Below are 18,696 nucleotides of genomic sequence, written 5' to 3'. Positions count from 1 at the left end.
CAGGTACCCTCTGTGAGCTCCCTGGCTCTGGGGGATGAGGCTGGCGTGGGACAGGCAGTGGATGCCAGTGACCTGTGCAGCATCTTGTGGGTATCTGGGGCTTCAGGTTCCTGGGCAGGTGCCAGGCTGCAGTGAGAGTGAGGGGACATCATGGTGTGCTGGCAGGACCTGGCTATAAGGGATGAGAACATAAGAATGGCCCTACTGGGTCGGACCAAAGGTCCATCCAGCCCAGTATCTTGTCTTCCGACATTGGCCAGTGCCAGGTGCCCCAGAGGGAGTGAACAGAACAGGTCATCATCAAGTGATCCATCCCCTGTCGCCCATTCCCAGCTTCTGGCTAACAGAGGCTAGGGACATCTTCCCTGCCCATCCTGACTCATAGCCATTGATGGACCTATCTTTCATGAATTTATCGAGTTCTTTTTTGAACCCTGTTATAGTCTTGGCCTTCACAACATCCTCTGGCAAGGAGTTCCACAGGTTGACTGTGCGTTGTGTGAAGAAATACTTCCTTTTATTTGTTTTGTACCTGCTGCCTATTAATTTCATTTGATGACCCCTAGTTCTTGTGTTATGAGAAGGAGTAAATAACACTTCCTTATTCACTTTCTCCACACCAGTCATGATTTTATAGACCTCTATCATATCCCCCATTAGTCATCTCTTTTCCAAGCTAAAAAGTCCCAATCTCTCCTCATATGGAAGCTGTTCCATACCCCTAATCATTTCTGTTGCCCTTTTCTGAACCTTTTCCAATCCCAATGTATCTTTTTTGAGATGGGGCCACCACATCTGCCCGCAGTATTCAAGATGTGGGCGTAACAGGGATTTATACAGAGGCAACACGATATTTTCTGTCTTATTATCTATCCCTTTTTTAATGATTCCCAGCATTCTGTTCGCTTTTTTGGCTGCTGCTGCACATTGAGTGGATGTTTTCAGAGAACTCTCCACACTGACCTCAAGATCTCTTTCTTGAGTGGTAACAGCTAATTTACACCCCATCATTTTATATGTATAGATTCCTTCTCTTTCCTTCTCAGAACTGCCAGGACAACACCGAGGGCACCAGGTGCGAACGCTGCAAGTCAGGCTACTATGGCGATGCCCGACGAGGGACCCCAGCAGACTGCCAGCCCTGCCCATGCCACAGGCCATATGCCACCAGCCAGTACGTCCCCTGACAGCCTGGGGCAGTCCCACCTCAGGGGGTTTCTGCTCACTCCATGTCTTGTGTCGTCCTGTCTGTCTGTCAGTCCTTGGGGTGGGCAAGGCTGAGGCAGGGCTGGGCTGGGCATGACTCTTCTTCATCCTCCTCTCAGGGCTACGAAAACCTGCTTCCTGGACACGGACGGACAGCCCACTTGTAATGCCTGCACCACGGGCTACGTGGGACGCCAGTGCCAGAGGTAGGGGGGTGCCAATCTGTCCCTGCCCAGATGCCGCACAGGGCCCGTGTGCCCTGTTTGGTTCACCCGAGTGCCAGTCTGTGCCTGCCCTGGGGGTCTGGGGCTGTGGAAGCAGCACTGACTGCATGGTGCCAGGGGTGACCCTGAATGCCAGTGTAGGTCACTGCTCTGGAAGCCCCAGCAAGGCTCCCTGGCTCGGACACTTGGAGAAGGGAACCGCTCTAAGCCCAGCTAGCCTAGCACAGCCTGTCTCCTGCAGAGTCGAATGGGTCTTGGAGCCTAGCCGTGGGGCTGTCTGTGGCTGCTGCCCAGGTGTGAGGTGCCAGGGCTCTGGGGTTAGTTAAGGACTGTGGGGCTGGGGGCTCAGCTGGGAAGGAAGCTCCTCCAGCCTAGTACTGAGGCCAGGGCTCCCTGTGCTCCTGCCCAGTAACCGGCCACTGAACGCTCTGGGGGCCTGATTCTTCCCCTGGGGGACTAGTAACCCCCGTCAGGCCAGCAAGAGCCACTCGTGTTGTGGGGGAATAGGGCCAGATGCAGAGCTCAGGGCACCCGACTCCAGGCTGGGAGCAGCAGGAGGGCAGCAGAGATACAAAGAGCCAAACCAGAGTTGGGGGGCCGGGAGGGTGAGGGGCTGTGAGGTCTGGGTGTGGAGGTGTGTGGCTGTGTGGGAGGTGCAGATACAGGACTGTGGATGAGGGGTGAGAGGTGGGAGTGTGGGGGCATGGGTGGCTGTGTTAGGGGATGTGGGGTAGGGCTGTGGGTGAGGGGGCAGTATGTGGGGTGGGGTCTGCAGCTGTGTGGGAGGATGGGGGTGGGGCTGTGGGGGCTATGTGGGGTATAGGTGTGGGAGGTGCGTCTGTGTGAGGGGGTGGGGCAGTGATTGAGGAGGCGGTATGTGGGTGGGGGGTGCAGCTGTGTGGGGAAAAGGGGGTGGGGCTGTAAGTGAGGGGGCTGTGGGGTATGGGTGTGGGGGGTGGGGCTGTGTGAGGGGGTGGGGCTGTGGGTGAGGGGGCTGTGGGGTATGGGTGTGGGGGGTGGGGCTGTGTGAGGGGATGGGGCTATGGTTGTGGGGGCTGTGTGGGGAAATGGGGGTGGGGCTGTGAGGTATAGGTGTCGGGGGGTGGGGCTGTGGGTGAGGGGGCTGTGTGGGGAAATGGGGGGTGGGGTTGTAGGTTCGGGGGCTGTGGGGTATGGGTGTGGAGGGTGGGGCTGTGTGAGGGGGTGGGGCTGTGAGTGAGGGGGCTGTGGGGTATGGGTGTTGGGGGTGCGGCTGGTGGAAGGTGGAGGTGCAGGGCTGTGGGTGCGGGGTCGGGGAATGGGGGGGGCTGTAAGGGGAAGGAGCAGCTGAGGTTTGGTGGGCCGAAGACTGCTCCCCTTGTGACCAGGAGGTCGCTTCCCTTTTCCCCCAGGTGTGCTCCTGGCTACTTGGGGAATCCCAGCCTGGGACAGCCCTGCAGAGGTGAGTGCCATGGAAGTGAGTGGCAGCTGATTCTGGGGGGGGTCCCTGGGGTGAGACTGGGGTTCAGGGCCTGGTGCCAGGGCTGCCAGGAAGGAAGGGGCCCCAATGAGTCATGCAAAATCCCCAGCGTCCAGCAGCCAAACCCATGCAGTGCCCTCAGGGTGACGGGGCCCGGTGCCTGGAGAGGGGCTCCCCTGGGGGTCCAATTGTGGGGGAGAATGAAGGAGCCCCAGCCTGGGGGAGCCCATCCCGCATTCTGATGCCCCATCCCTGTGGGCAGGGCAGACCTGGTGGTTACCCATGGAGCTCGTTACCCATTGGCAGTTACCCATTGTTCCTCTCTATTCGACATTGGTGAGGCCTCATTTGCAGTCCTGTGTCCAGTTTTGGGCCCCACACTACAAGAAGGATGTGGAAAAACTGGAGAGAGTCCAGCGGAGGGCAACAAAAATTATTAGGGGACCGGAGCACGTGACTTATGAGGAGAGGCTGAGGGAACTGGGATTGTTTAGTCTGCAGAGGAGAAGAATGAGGGGGAATTTGATAGCTGCTTTCAACTACCTGAAAGGGGGTTCCAAAGAGGATGGAGCTCGGCTGTTCTCAGTGGTAGCAGATGACAGAACGAGGAGCAATGGTCTCAAGTTGCAGTGGGGGAGGTTTAGGGTGGATATTAGGAAAAACTTTTTCACTAGGAGGGTGGTGAAACACTGGAATGCGTTCCCTAGGGAGGTGGTGGAATCTCCTTCCCTAGAAGTTTTTAAGGTCAGGCTTGACAAAGCCCTGGCTGGAATGATTTAGTTGGGGATTGGTCCTGCTCTGGGCAGGGGCTTGGACTAGATGACCTCCTGAGGTCCCTTCCAACCCTGATATTCTATGATTCTGTGATTCTCGAGGGTACTGGGCTCGGAGCCCCTCCATCACTTGGCCCCCAGGTGCCCGGGCTCAGGAGTAACAGCTCTTCTCTTCTGCCTCATTGCTGTAGAGTCCCACAAGCCCAACAGAAACTGCAGCTGTGACCCACAAGGCAGCGTGAGCAGGCAGTGTGATGCCAGCAGACAGTGCCAGTGTAAGGTGAGGGGAATAGCTCCATGCTTGCACGTTCGTGACAGGGAAGCTCCTCTGCCATGTGTGGGGACTCCCCCACAGCCCTGTCAGGGACCCATCTGGGGACCTAGCTCCATTCCTCCCCCATTGCCAGCCCTGGCGCTTGTGCGAGGGGGGGCTCTCGGGGCCACAGGCTGATGCTCCCAGCCACTGCTCTAATGCAAGGTGAACTGAGCCAGAGAGACGCAATACTGGTGGAGCTGGGATAAGAACCCAGGAGTCCTGGGCCAAGCCCCCCGCCCTAATCTCTTCCCCACTCCCCTCCTAGACCCAGGAGTCCTCACTGTTCTAACCACTAGACCCCACTGTCACGGATCCACAGGCTCGGTGCTACAGACCCAGCTTTGGAACAGTCTCTAGGGGGAACCGTTCAGTGGGCTGGACCCCCAGGGGCCTCACTCTTCCTCCAGGGTAGGGCCCGCTGCCTGGCCACCTCCTAGACGGGACTTCTGGGGCTCCAGCCCCCCTGCTTCACACTGTGAGCTCTGGGCAGCGAGGCCCACTGAGCCAGACTCCCGGTGGAGACCTGCGCTGTGCAGGGATTAACGCCCCTCACCCAGCGCTTGCGGCGACACTCACCCAGCACTGTCACAACAGTCGGGTTTATGCGGCAGCTGGAGCCCAGCAGAGGAAGTTCCCAGGTTAGCCCAGAGAACTGAAAGTGAAAGCACAGCCCGTCCTGGTCAGCCCAGAGCCCGGCCAGGGGAACAGTGAGCCCACTGTTCAGGCTCCGTCTGTCTCTCTCTGCCGGGCCTCCTTGGTGAGATCTCCATGAGAGCCCCAACTCCTTCCAGCAGGCACCTCTCGTCACCACCTCACACCTCTCCAGTCCTTTGTTCTCCAGCTGTTGCTTAGCTCCTCTGCAGAGAGGTGGGGAAATCCATCTCCCCTGCACCATTGGTTCCTAGGTGTCAATGTTCTGGGATTGGGTTGGCCATTGGCTTCTCGCATACTCCACTGATGTGGAATTGGCCTTGGCCAATTTTTTTTTAATGACCCAGCCCAGCTCGTTCAGCCTGGCAACACTCCTACCTGTGTTGCAGCCTGCCCTGAGAGCCCTTCCTTCCCTCTGTGTAGCCATGCGAAATATAGGGGAAACTGAGGCACACATAGAGGACATACAAATCTTACAGAAAAGTCTCACTTTGTCACACCTACTCCCTGTTCTTGTTAACATCGTATGCTAAGCGTAACTGGCTCTCCTGTGTCTGACACTGAGCTGCCCTCAGTTCCCCAGAGCCACACTGAGAACAAAATTCCCGGGCTGGGTTGTTCTTTGCGCCTCACCCCAAGCTCTGGCCCTTGCCTGCCCCGTGCTGCTGACCGCTCTTACTGTGCTGCCCCAGCTGGTGGGTAGCTGGCCTATGCCCACGTGCATTGAGCCTGCACCCTCTGCCTGGCCCCCACCAGTGGTGGCTGAGATCTCCACCAGTCTGTGTGCCTGAACACAGGGACTCGGGGGAGAGGAGCAGGGTACCCGGGGGAGAGGATCCCTCTGTAGCTTCCCCAGGATTCTGCTGCACTTACCCCTTCGTTCCCGTGCTCCTGGCCCAGTTCATTGCTGGGGCGTGGAAGATGCTTGGGAAATTCCAGCCCTGGGGACGGGATGGGGCTGGTTGGAGCCCCTGCCAGTTGGGGTCACTCAACCGTCTCCCCAGCTGTTGGGCCGTCTCCTCAGCCCCTCATCTGTCCCATTCACTTGTAGCCCCACGTGGAGGGTCCCTCCTGCAGCAGCTGCCGTGCCAACCATTTCCACCTGAGTGCCGAGAACCGCGACGGCTGTCTGCCCTGCTTCTGCATGGGCGTGACCCAGCAGTGCAGCAGCTCCTCCTACTACCGGGGCCTGGTAAGAGCCCGTCTCCCCCAACCTCCCAGTCCAGTCCCGCGGGATGCCTGGCTCGCGGGGGGCCTCTGGTTGGATTCACATCCCTCGGTGTCTGTTCCCGGCAGGTCACTAGCCCCTTCCTTCCGGGCGACTTCCAGAGCTTCGCCCTGGTGAACCGCCAGCACAGCACCCGCATCGCGACCGGCTTCACCGTGGAGCCGTTGGCCGAGGGGCCGCAGCTCTCCTTCGGGCACTTCGGCCAGCTGGGCCAGGAGTCCTACTACTGGCAGCTGCCAGAGCCCTACCAAGGAGACAAGGTATGGCAAGAAGCCCAAGGCCCTGCCCGTCCACCTGCCCCACTGTGGCTGGAGCATGGTTGAGGGGCCCTCTGGGGCCAGGCCACACGGTGCGTGTCTGTGCGAGAGCTCTGCATGCCCAGGACTGGCACCCTGAACTCCAGCGTGCCCGGCAGATCCTGAGGCCCTGGGCTCCTGCGCTGCACCAGCGATGCCCCTGGCTCTTCTCCAGCTCTGCCAAGCAGCGGGTCTCATAGTGCTTTACAGAGGGCAATACTGTTAGCTCCATGTTACAGATGGGGAAACCGAGGCACAGGCCTGCACTGTTGTGTCTCCTGGGCCCCTGTTATCAGCATGTGATCCCTGAACCTATGAGCTTTCCCCACAGCCCTGTGCTGAGGCCAGAGCCCCATCTTGCCAGGCACAGCAGGGCCAAGCCCAGGCAGGGGATAGCACTGGCTCTATCGGGCCCTATTCCTCAGGCAGCCGTGAGGTGAGCAGTGCCATCGCCCCTTGGAGACCCCTGAGACCCCCACCTCACACTGATCCCTGCAGCCGGATCCCGGTGGCACAGACCCAGCTGGGCCGACAGCCCAGGGAATGTGACCCATGGAGCTGAGCAAGCACTAGAGCCCCTCCCCGCAGGGATTGCAGCTGAAGGGGGCATGAGCTCTGCCAGGAGCCTGGGGGGCTGTGGCTACGTGTCACTGGGAAGGGAATTTGCCCCATGAAGGCAGGATTGCCTAGTGGATAAGGCACTGAGGTGGGACTCAGGAGACTGGAGCTCGGTTTCTCTGGCCCCTTGTGTGACCTTGGGGAAGTCACTTAACAGCTCCATGGCTTTGCTCTCTGCAGCCTGAGGGCTGTGCCCCCTACTCCCAGCAGGAGCCCATTCTAGGGGCTTTGATACGAGCAAGGTCATGGCTCTCTGGTGGCCTCCGTGGGTAGGTCTACGCTGCGCACTAACCCCAGGCTGTGACTCAGGTTTGAGCCCAAGCCCCTCCTCCATCCACACAGCAATCAGGCAGATTCAGGTGTGCAAACCTGCAGGCTCTGGCTCCTAGGACCCTGATGGGCATTCGGTCAGAGCTCGGGTCCAGCTGCGACTCGGCTCCAAGTGTGGACACAACTCGAGCCACAGCCCCAAGGCAGGGCTGTGCGGTGCAGTGTGGACGTGTTCGCACGGGGCCAGCCATCGTAAGCCCAGTTTTCCAATGAGTACACAAGCACAAGTTCCAGTCGTGGGTTTCCATGTAGACACCAAGCAGGCAAATTGGCACCCGGCACGCAGTAGATGCGCTCGCCGTGCGGTGATGTCCCGGGATCACAGGGCAGCGTTGTGTCTGGAATGGACTGTGCTTACTCCAGACAGACACCCCTTCCCCGCAGGGGGCAGAGCTGGGGGCTGCATTCCACACTCACTGCTCCCCCTGGCTGGGCGTTTGTTCTAGATCAGCTCTGCCCCCCTTCCCTTGAGCCCCAGCAGGTGTAAGGAGAGGATGACTCTGCCCTTACAGGGGGAAAGGGGCCCAATTCACTGTCTGTGACCGGGGGGATTTGTTCCTTCCCTGGGGGCCAGCCATGCGCTGGCAGCGCCCGCCATGTGCTGGGAGCACAGCCATTTGTCGGGAGCACCAGCCATTTTGGGAGCGACCACCATGTGCCAGGAGCACCCGCCGTGTGCCAGGAGCATAGTCCTACATGGGGACCCAGCCCTGCCCCGGGCTCACAGGCCCATTCAGCACAGACTTTGCCACCTGCACACAGGGCACCCAGGGGATTGCTGGGAGGAGGGTGTCTGGTTTGCGAGTTGCGGGGTGCAGATGAGAGCGGGAGGTGAGAAGGAATGGCAAGAAGGCTGGGGGCTTGGCAATGAGAGGAGAAGCTGGAGAGGGCTGTGGGAGAGCCGTGGGATGGGAGGAGCCAGGTTCGCACTCTGCAGCTGGCCCTGAGGAGCAGCTGTCCAGCTGAGCCAGACAGGGAGGGGGGCAGATAGCGTGCCAACCATCTGTCACCGGCTCCTGGGCCCCAGGAGTGGGGAGTGCTCTGTCCTGATCCCTCCTGTCTGTTGGCCCCATGCTGGGGCAGGCTGCATTGCCTGGGGGTTTGCTCAGCCCTGCCATGGAGTGTCCATGGCAAACCACGCCCACGGGGTCTGCTGCCTCAGTCCCAGCCCGACTCGCGGTCAGCACCAGGCCGACAGCTGCTGGGCAGGCGGGAGTGGCGGGGGCAGCTCGGCTTTTCAGCCATCTGGAAGGGATTTCCTGCACGTGGGCGGTTTGGCTGGCCCGCGCTGGGTGCAGGTGGGCTCCTGGCACTGCTCACTTGTCCTCAGTAACCCTGCTCTCTCCTCTCCTTCCTGCCTGTCTCCTCCCTTAAACAGAGAGAAACCTATTTTGCCCGGATGCGCCGTGCGCACAAGGTACTAGGCACGGGCACCGCATGGCGGGGGTGTGAGCATGGAGTGCTCCGTGGGGCTGCCGATCTAACCCGCAGGTGCGGGCCTGGGGCAGTCAAGCGCTTGGCTCCCAAGGGTCCTGGAGTCCGTTGGCCTGGGTCATGTGGCCCTCCTGGATAATCTGGCAAATGGTGGTCGGAGAAGGGGCGTGGCTTACCCACCTGCCAGGGAAGGGGTGTGGCTTACCCCACCTGCCACAGGAGGGGCTTGCCTGCGGAGTGGGTGGCTTACCCGCTTGCAGGGGGGAAGGGGTGTGGCTTTCCTGCCTGCTTGGGAAGGGGTGTGTCTTATCTCAGCCCCTCCCCCCATCTTTGGGACAGAGCTAATTACATGGAATTTGCATGTTACTAAGCACCTGCGGGCATTTGGCCAACCCCAGTGCTGGATTGTCTGGGGTGTCTTGTCAGGGGGCCTTGCCAGTGGGAGGGGACGGGGCGTGGCTGGTTCTATTGTGGCCAGGATAGCCAGGCTGGGGTGGGCTGTCCCCATGCTTGTGCCCGGTGCTTCGCAGAGTAGCACCCGGGGTCTCTAACACCCCATGAATACTCTGAGCTTCAGAGCCATCTGCCCTGCACCCACCGTGTCCTCGCTCCCACGGAGATGGCTCGCAGTCATGGGAGCCCCACGAGCGGTGCTAATGGCATTGTGCCCTGCTCACCACCATGGGGCAGGGGAGTCAACGTGTCCCTTTCCCCTCTGACTGGCTCCCTCCTGGGTTGGGCCCGGCTGAGCCTGGCACTGGGACCCTAGTGTTCATGGGGGGGACATGCCCAGGGTGACAGGTTCTGGGTGGCATCTCTGAGAGCATGGTAGCTTGTAGTGTCTACAGCAGCAGACGCCTCGGTGCCAGTGTGGCTCTGAGTGGAGACTCCCCTCCCCAGTGTGCAGGGGCAGTGCCACGGGGACTCACCCACATAGCTGCTCATGGAGCTGGAGCATGCAGCGTGTGGCGACCCTGGCCTGTGGCACTAGGCACAGCCAGGGGCAGGTGGGTGAAAGGTGTGAGGGCTGCTCGTACCCCCTGGGTGGGAGGGCCCGTGGATTCATGGCACCCTTGTGCCTCCCATCAGAACAGCACGTCCCTTACGGAGGAGCAGCTGCGGAATGCTGTGGCCGCGGGTATGATCCTGGGCTCTGGAGGGGGCAACCGCAGGGTCAGACGAGCTGCTAAGGTAATGGGGGGGCATTGGCTTGGGCATGCTCTACAGTGATTGGCAGGTCAGAACTCCTGCTTGCACTCTGTGGGGCTAGAACTCAGAGGAGCAGGGACTAGGGGAGGATCTAGGAGGCTTCCCACTATGCTCTTGGGCAGCATTTTTCTGCCTGTGCCCACCAATCTGCCAACCCTGCCCCACTCCCTGACCTAGGCCAGCCAGCCAGTGCCCTGCCCCATCCCCCCATGCCAGCCAATGTCCAACCTGCCCTGCTCCCCGCCCCATGTCAGCCAGTGCCCAGCCCCACACCATTCCCTGCCCATTGCAAGCAAGTGCCCAGCCCTGCTCAGCTCCCTGCCCTGTGCCAACCAGCACCCAGCCTACCTGGCTCCCTGCTCTGTGTCAGCCAGCCCTGCCCCACTCCCTGCCCTGTGCCAGCCAGCACCTGGCCCCACACCACCTCCCCCCTGTGCCTGCCAGTGCCCAGCCCCACCCTGTGCCACACCCCATGCCAGCCAGTGCCCTGCCCCACCCCCTGTGCCAGTCAACGCCCAGCCTGCCCTCCTCCCTGCCCCTTGCAGGCAAGGGCCCAGCCCTACCTGGCTCCCTGACCCATGTCAGCCAGCTGGTGCCTGGCTGCCCCCCATGCCAACCAATGCCCAGCCTTCCCTGCTCCCCGCCCCTTGCAAGCAAGCACCTAGCCCTACTTGCCTCCCTGCCCTGTGCCAGCCAGTGCCCAGCCCTGCCCCACCTCCCCTCATGCCAGCCAACACCCAACTCTGCACCACTCCCTCACCACATGCCAACCTGCACCCAGGCCCGCTCCCCCACCCCATGCCAGCCTGTGCCCAGCCCCACCCCACTCCCCCCATGTTAGCCAGTGCCTCATGCCCCTTTCTGCCCCATACCAGGCAGCACCCGGCCTCACCCAACCTCCCCCATGCTGGCCAACACCTGGCCCTGCGCCACTCCCCTCCCCATGCCAGACAGCACCCAGCTCTGCACCGCTCCCCCTCCCCATGCCAGCCTGCACCCAGCTGGCTATTGCCGTGTGGCATGGAGGTCACTCTGAGGAGACGTCCTGCCAGCGGCTGCTGCAGGGCACCTGAGCGGGGCCCTGCCCCTGAGGCTTCCGCTGCTGGCTGCCTCCAGGAGGCTCTGTTTGGAGAAGGCCCAGCATCCTTGGCTCCATCCCGTCCCTGTGTGGCATGTGGGTTCAGTACCACTCTTCCAGGGGCTGGGGCATAGTGGGTGGGGGTCAACACTTCCCCATCCTGGTGTATGGGGGAGGGGGTTGGCACAACCCCTGCCTAGTCTGGTGTGGGGTTGGTTCTGTGCCCATCATGGTTTGTGGGGTTGGCACCGTGCCTGGTATGGGGTTGGTTCTGTGCTTGGCATGGTGTGTGGGGTTGGCATCATTCCCAGTGTGGTGTGTGGGGTTGGCACCATGCCAGGATGGTGTGTGGGGTTGGCACTGTGCCCAGCATGGTGTGTGGGGTTGGCACCGTGCCCAGCATGGTGTGTAGGATTGGCACCGTGCCCAGCATGGTGTGTAGGATTGGCACCGTGCCCAGCATGGTGTGTGGGGTTGGCACCGTGCCCAGGATGGTGTGTTGGGTTGGCACTGTGCCCAGTGTGGTGTGTGGGATTGGCACCATGCCCAGTGTGGTTTGTGGGGTTGGTGCTGTGCCTGGCGTGATTTGTGGGGTTGGCACCGTGCCCAGTGTGGTGTGTGGGGTTGCCACCATGCCCAGCATGGTGTGTGATGATGGCACTGCCTGGCGTGGCCACTCCCTGCTCTCAGGTCACTCACTGGCTCTCCCTGTCCATCCCCTCCCCACCCTCAGACCGATGAAGCCCAGGGGAGGCTGGATGCTGAGATCTGGGAGCTGCTTTTTGGCTTCGCCGTGGGGCAGACGGCCTCTCCACATAGCACTCCGCCCCCCCTGGGCAGGGCCGTCCCAAGGCCCCGGCCCCAGCCAGCAGGCCTGCGAGGCCCCCCTGCCGCCCGGTTGGCTCACAGCCCCCCTCCTCGCCCTCTCCTGGCTGAATCTCCCCAGTCTTCCTCCTCCTGGAAGGCGTCTTCCCTGGCCACGCCAGGTTCACCCCTGGTGCCGCGGTCCCTGCAGGTACGGCCGGCCATGGCTGTGTGTGAGGCTGCTCACCCCCTGGGGGCACGGGGCTGCCCTGGCTGGATGCCCCTCCCTTGACTCTGGGATTTCGCTCTTCCCAAGCCCTGGCTTCTCCCTCCCCCGCCAATGCTTCACACCCTCCCCCCATCCTGCAGTGTGCGCCTCAGCCACTCTCCCTGACTGGGGACTCAGAGAGCTCCCCAGATACCCCCCTCCTTTCCACCCTCCCGCCACCCTCCCTCCTCCTTCACTGTCCTCCCCTTGCCCTCCTGTCCACTGCTCAGAGCTCTGGTATGAAACTGCAGAAAAACCTGAGAGTCTCTGGACTAAGTTTAGAAGCGTGAGCAACAAGGGTGATGTCGTGGTGGGAGTCTGCTAGAGACCACAGGACCAGGGGGATGAGGTGGACGAGGCTTTCTTCCAGCAACTCACGGAAGTTACTAGATCGCAGGCCCTGGTTCTCATGGGAGACTTCAATCACCCTGATATCTGCTGGGAGAGCAATACAGCAGTGCACAGACAACCCAGGAAGTTTTTGGAAAGTGGAGGGGACAATTTCCTGGTGCAAGTGCTGGAGGAACCAACTAGGGGCAGAGCTCTTCTTGACCTGCTGCTCACAAACCGGGAAGAATTAGTAGGGGAAGCAAAAGTGGATGGGAGGCAGTGACCATGAGATAGTCGAGTTTAGGATCCTGACACAGGGAAGAAAGGAGAGCAGCAGAATACGGACCCTGGACTTCAGAAAAGCAGAGTTTGACTCCCTCAGGGAACTGAGGGGCAGGATCCCCTGGGAGAATAACATGAGGGGGAAAGGTTTCAGAGTAGCAGCCGTGTTAGTCTGTATTCACAAAAAGAAAAGGAGGACTTGTGGCACCTTAGAGACTAACCAATTTATTTGAGCACAAGCTTTCGTGAGCTACAGCTCACTTCATCGGATGCATTCCGTGGAAAATACAGTGAGGAGATTTATATACACACAGAATATGAAAAAATGGGTGTTACCATACACACTGTAAGGAGAGTGATCACTTAAGATGAGCTATTACCAGTGGGAGAGCGGTGGTGGGGGGGGCGGGGACGGAAAAGAAAATCTTTTGTAGTGATAATCAAGGTGGGCCATTTCCAGCAGTTAACAAGAACGTCTGAGGAAGGGGGGGGGGAATAAACATGGGGAAATAATTTTACTTTGTGTAATGACTCATCCACTCCCAGTCTCTATTCAAGCCTGAGTTAATTGTATCCAATTTGCAAATTAATTCCAATTCAGCAGTCTCTCGTTGGAGTCTGTTTTTAAAGTCTTTTTGTTGTATTATTGCGACTTTTAGGTCAGAGATCGAGTGACCAGAGAGATTGAAGTGTTCTCTGACTGGTTTATGAATGTTATAATTCTTGACATCTGATTTGTGTGTCCATTTATTCTTTTACGTAGAGACTGTCCAGTTTGGCCAATGTACATGGCAGAGGGGCATTGCTGGCACATGATGGCATATATCACATTGGTAGATGTGCAGGTGAATGAGCCTCTGATAGTGTGGCTGATGTGATTAGGCTCTATGATGGTGTCCCCAGAATAGATATGTGGACACAGTTGGCAACGGGCTTTGTTGCAAGGATAGGTTCCTGGATTAGTGGTTCTGTGTTGTGGTGTGTGGTTGCTGGTGAGTATTTGCTTCAGGTTAGGGGGCTCTCTGTAAGCGAGTACTGGCCTGTCTCCCAAGATCTGTGAGAGTGAGGGATCGTCCTTCAGGATAGGTTGTAGATCCTTGATGATGCGTTGGAGAGATTTTAGTTGGGGGCTGAAGGTGATGGCTAGTGGCGTTCTGTTATTTTCTTTGTTGGTCCTGTCCTGTAGTAGGTGACTTCTGGGTCCTCTTCTGGCTCTCTCAGTCTGTTTCTTCACTTCAGCAGGTGGGTATTGTAGTTGTAAGAACGCTTGATAGAGATCTTGTAGGTGTTTGTCTCTGTCTGAGGGGCTGGAGCAAATGCGGTTGTATCATAGAGCTTGGGTGTAGACAATGGATCGTGTGGTATGGTCTGGATGAAAGCTGGAGGCATGTAGGTAGGAATAGCGGTCAGTAGGTTTCTGGTACAGGGTGGTGTTTATGTGACCATCGCTTATTAGCACCGTAGTGTCCAGGAAGGGGATGTCTTGTGTGGACTGGTCCAGGCTGAGGTTGATGGTGAGATGGAAATTGCTGAAATCCTGGTGGAATTCCTCAAGGGCTTCTTTTCCATGGGTCCAGATGATGAAGATGTCATCAATGTAGCACAAGTAGAGTAGGGGCATTAGGGGACGAGAGCTGAGGAAGCGTTGTTCTAAGTCAGCCATAAAAATGTTGGCATACTGTGGGGCCATGCGGGTACCCATAGCAGTGCCGCTGATTTGAAGGTATACATTGTCCCCAAATGTGAAATAGTTATGGGTAAGGACAAAGTCACAAAGTTCAGCCACCAGGTTTGCCATGACATTATTGGGGATACTGTTCCTGACGGCTTGTAGTCCATCTTTGTGTGGAATGTTGGTGTCGAGGGCTTCTACATCCATAGTGGCCAGGATGGTGTTATCAGGAAGATCACCAATGGATCGTAGTTTCCTCAGGAAGTCAGTGGTGTCTCGAAGGTAGCTGGGAGTGCTGGTAGCGTAGGGCCTGAGGAGGGAGTCTACATAGCCAGACAATCCTGCTGTCAGGGTGCCAATGCCTGAGATGATGGGGCGTCCAGGATTTCCAGGTTTGTGGATCTTGGGTAGAAGATAGAATACCCCAGGTCGGTGTTCCAGGGGTGTGTCTGTGTGGATTTGTTCTTGTGCTTTTTCAGGGAGTTTCTTGAGCAAATGCTGTAGTTTCTTTTGGTAACCCTCAGTGGGATCAGAGGGTAATGGCTTGTAGAAAGTGGTGTTGGAGAGCTGCCGAGCAGCCTCTTGTTCATATTCCGACCTATTCATGATGATGACAGCACCTCCTTTGTCAGCCTTTTTGATTATGATGTCAGAGTTGTTTCTGAGGCTGTGGATGGCATTGTGTTCCACAAGGCTGAGGTTATGGGGCAAGTGATGCTGCTTTTCCACAATTTCAGCCCGTGCACGTCGGCGGAAGCGCTCTATGTAGAAGTCCAGTCTGTTGTTTCGATCTTCAGGAGGAGGGGAAAGGAGTTCAGGAGAGCTGGCTGTATTTTAAAGAATCCTTATTGAGGTTGCAGGAACAAACCATCCCAATGTGTAGAAAGAATAGTAAATATGTCAGGCAACCAGCTTGGCTTAACAGTGAAATCCTTGCTTATCTTAAACACAAAAAAGAAGCTTACAAGAAGTGGAAGACTGGATAAATGACCAGGGAGGAGTATAACAATATTGCTCAGGCATGCAGGAGTAGAATCAGGAAGGCCAAATCACAGTTGGGAGTTGCAGCTAGCAAGGGATGTTAAGAGTAACCAGAAGGGTTTCTTCAGGTACGTTAGCAACAAAAAGAGAGTCAAGGAAAGTGTGGGCCCCTGACTGAATGAGGGGAGCAACCTAGTGACAGAGGATGTGGAAAAAGCTAATGTACTCTATGCTTTTTTTGCCTCTGTCTTCACAAGCAAGGTCAGCTCCCAGACTACTGCACTGGGCAGCACAGCATGGGGAGGAGGTGAGCAGCCCTCTGTGGAGAAAGAAGTGGTTCAGGACTATTTAGAAAAGCTGGACGAGCACAAGTCCATGGGGCCAGACAAGTTGCATCCGAGAGTGCTAAAGGAATTGGCGGATGTGATTGCAGAGCCATTGGCCATTATCTTTGAAAACTCATGGCGATCGGGGGAGGTCCTGGACGACCAGAAAAAGACTAATGTAGTGCTCATCTTTAAAAAAGGGAAGAAGGAGGATCCTGGGAACTACAGGCCAGTCAGCCTCACCTCAGTCCCTGGAAAAATCATAGAGCAGGTCCTCAAGGAATCAATTTTGTTAGGAATCCTGCTTCAAGGAGAGGAAAGTGATCAGGAATAGTCAGCATGGATTCACCAAGGGGAAGTCATGCCTGACTAACCTAATTGCCTTCTATGATGAGATAATTGGCTCTGTGGATGAGGGGACAGCAGTGGACGTGCTGTTCCTTGACTTTAGCAAAGCGTTTGACACGGTCTCCCACAGTGTTCTTGCCAGCAAGTGAAAAAAGTATGGGCTGGATGAATGGACTATAAGGTGGATAGAGAGCTGGCTAGATCACCGGGCTCGCATATCAAGCGGAGTGCCCCAAGGGTCAGTCCTGGGGCTGGTTTTGTTCAATATCTTTATTAATGATCTGGAGGATGGTGTGGATTGTACCTTCAGCAAGTTTGCAGATGACACTAAACTGGGAGGAGAGGTAGATACATTGGAGAGTAGGGATAGGATACAGAGGGACCCAGACAAATTAGAGGATTGGGCCAAAAGAAATCTGATGAGGTTCAACAAGGACAAGTGCAGAGTCCTGCACTTAGGACGGAAGAATCCCATGCACCGCTACAGACTAGTGACCGAATGGCTCGGCAGCAGTTCTGCAGAAAAGGACCTAGGGGTTACGGTGGACCAGAAGCTGGATATGAGTCAACAGTGTGCCCTTGTTGCCAAGAAGGCTAATGGCATTTTGGGCTGTATAAGTAGCAGCATTGCCAGCTGATTGAGGGACGTGATCGTTCCCCTCTATTCGACACTGGTGAGGCCTCATCTGGAGTACTGTGTCCAGTTTTGGGCCCCACACTACAAGAAGGATGTGGAAAAATTGTAAAGAGTCCAGCGGAGGGCAACAAAAATGATTAGGGAACTGGAACGCATGACTTATGAGGAGAGGCTGAGGGAACTGGGATTGTTTAGTCTGCAGAAGAGAAGAATGAGGGGGGATTTGATAGCTGCTTTCAACTACCTGAAAGGGGGTTCCAAAGAGGATGGCTCTAGACTGTTCTCAGTGGTAGCAGACAAGAGAACGAGGAGTAATGGTCTCAAGTTGCAGTGTGGGAGGTTTATGTTGGATATTAGGAAAAACCTTTTCACTAGGAGGGTGGTGAAACACTGGAATGTGTTACCTAGGGAGGTGGTGGAATCTCCTTCCTTTAAGGTTTTTAAGGTCCGGCTTGACAAAGCCCTGGCTGGGATGATTTAGTTGGGGTTGGTCCTGCTTTGAGCAGGGGGTTGGACTAAAACCTCCTGAGGTCCCTTCCAACCCTGAGATTCTATGATTCTATGAATCTATGATTCCCCCCACCCTCTCCCTGCCTTCACTGCCTTCGCCGTCCTCCCTCTGCCTTTGCTGCCCTCCCCCTGTCCTCACTACCCTCCCCACGCCCTCTTGCTGCCCTCTCCCCACCTTCGCCACCCTGCCGAGAAGCCATGGCAGAGCCGTTGGGCTTGTCCAAACCCCTCCCAGGACAGCCCTGGGCCGGGCGAGGCAGCGCTGGTGCCCAAGGGGATGCCACATGTATGGAGTGGTCCCGGGTCGGGCCATGAAGCTGTTTAAACAGTGTCTGCAAATGGACTCAGTCGTTGGCTCTGCTCCTCTCTGCTGCCCCTGTCTGAGGCCGCTCCAGCAGACCAGTGGTCTGGACCCTGCCTCACCCATCTGCGGGGTCTGTGGTCTCCTTCCCCCCAGTCAGTCTATGCAATGCTGTCCTGGGCCTGTGGCTTTGCCCCCAGACACTGCCTCCGTGGACTGAGCCCTCCCTTGGTCTCTTGTGTTGCTAAAGCCCCAGCGGGAAGCATTGCTCAGACCTCGCTCCCAGGAGTCCAGCAACCTCCTCTCCCAGGGCCACAGGCTTGCTGCTGTGGCTGAGAAGGTACCGGAGGCCAGGGTTTGCCCACCTGCATGGCCTGGGCGGGGCTCTACGTGGCTGAGGGATTTGGCTCTCTGGGAGGGAGTAAAATGGCCCCGCTGTCCCCATGGGATGCACAATGCCGGGGGTGGCACTGCATGTCCCGGGGAATTGCATCTGATACCTGCAGTAGCGCTCCCTGGGCCCTGTTCGCAAGGCAGCCGTCTGTCCAGGGTACCGCGGGCCAGATGCTGATCTCATTTGCCCCAGTGAGGCTCTGCTGGGGTGAAAGCACTTGGGAACGAGAGCAGATTCTGGCTTCGTTTGCCTGGGTACTACGGCATGGCAGCTCCCCTGGTATCCCCTGGCCAGCCCTTCCCAGCTAAGCAGAGACCTTGCATACTAGCATGCCCAGGCCTGGGCTGGAGCACCACGGCTGTGGAGCCTGAGGTCTGGATTCAGAGCTGATGTAGATGGTGAAAGCCCAGCACTTGCACCCCGTTGACCCACCCTGTGCATGCGCCTTCCTGCCCATTGTCGTGCCCTGGGAATCTGTCCCGCTCGGGGACGACGGAGCCTGCCTGGCTCGGGGAGGTGGAGGTGCCATCGGGAATTGTGTGGTTTGCTGTTGAAGTCCTTTAACTCTGCCTGCATTTGCCTGTGCGTGTGTGGGTGGCTGCAACCGTCCCTAACGAGTCTCCGTGCTGCTCCCCACTGGCCGACTGCAGACAGACAGTGGGGGACAGGGTTTCCCGTCTGTGTTCCCCTAGTTATCCTGCTCTAGGAGGGGATGGGCCCCTTCCCCTGGCCCTCTCCCGGGGGACCCCTGGGGGGACTTCAGCCTCTCTCCAGCCCCCCAGCATTTCCTCCAGGGTCACCTTGCCCCCACAGTGACCAACAGGAGCTCTCCCGCGCAGACTGCCAGCATGTCTCGTGCTGTGAGGCTGCCTGTGCCCGCAGCTGAGCATCACTCCGGCCTGCAGCCCAACCAGGCCGCATTCTTTCCTGATGAACAGGAAATTCCACCCATCTGGGAAAACAGCCCCTTGCAACAGGCCACTGCTGGCTCCAGCTCTCCTGCCGTGCCTCAAGGTACCAC

At 57.8% G+C, this 18,696-nt stretch overlaps 1 protein-coding gene across 1 annotated transcript in view; it reads left to right on the top strand.

Moving 5' to 3' along the window:
* Window positions 1-18,696, top strand: part of HSPG2 (heparan sulfate proteoglycan 2) — a 192,298-nt gene that overhangs the window by 71,610 nt on the left and 101,992 nt on the right. The window contains exons 30-35 of the mRNA XM_074933957.1: window positions 1,047-1,174; window positions 1,326-1,412; window positions 2,822-2,871; window positions 3,854-3,942; window positions 5,681-5,821; window positions 5,926-6,117. Of these exons, the coding sequence (XP_074790058.1) occupies window positions 1,047-1,174; window positions 1,326-1,412; window positions 2,822-2,871; window positions 3,854-3,942; window positions 5,681-5,821; window positions 5,926-6,117 (687 nt within the window). The remainder of the gene's footprint in view (window positions 1-1,046; window positions 1,175-1,325; window positions 1,413-2,821; window positions 2,872-3,853; window positions 3,943-5,680; window positions 5,822-5,925; window positions 6,118-18,696) is intronic.

This window comes from Natator depressus, chromosome 18 (assembly GCF_965152275.1).
Source record: "Natator depressus isolate rNatDep1 chromosome 18, rNatDep2.hap1, whole genome shotgun sequence".
Lineage (NCBI taxonomy): Eukaryota > Metazoa > Chordata > Testudines > Cheloniidae > Natator > Natator depressus.
The sequence above is the reverse complement of the archived record's forward strand: the minus strand, read 5'-3'. Positions and strand labels throughout refer to the sequence as shown.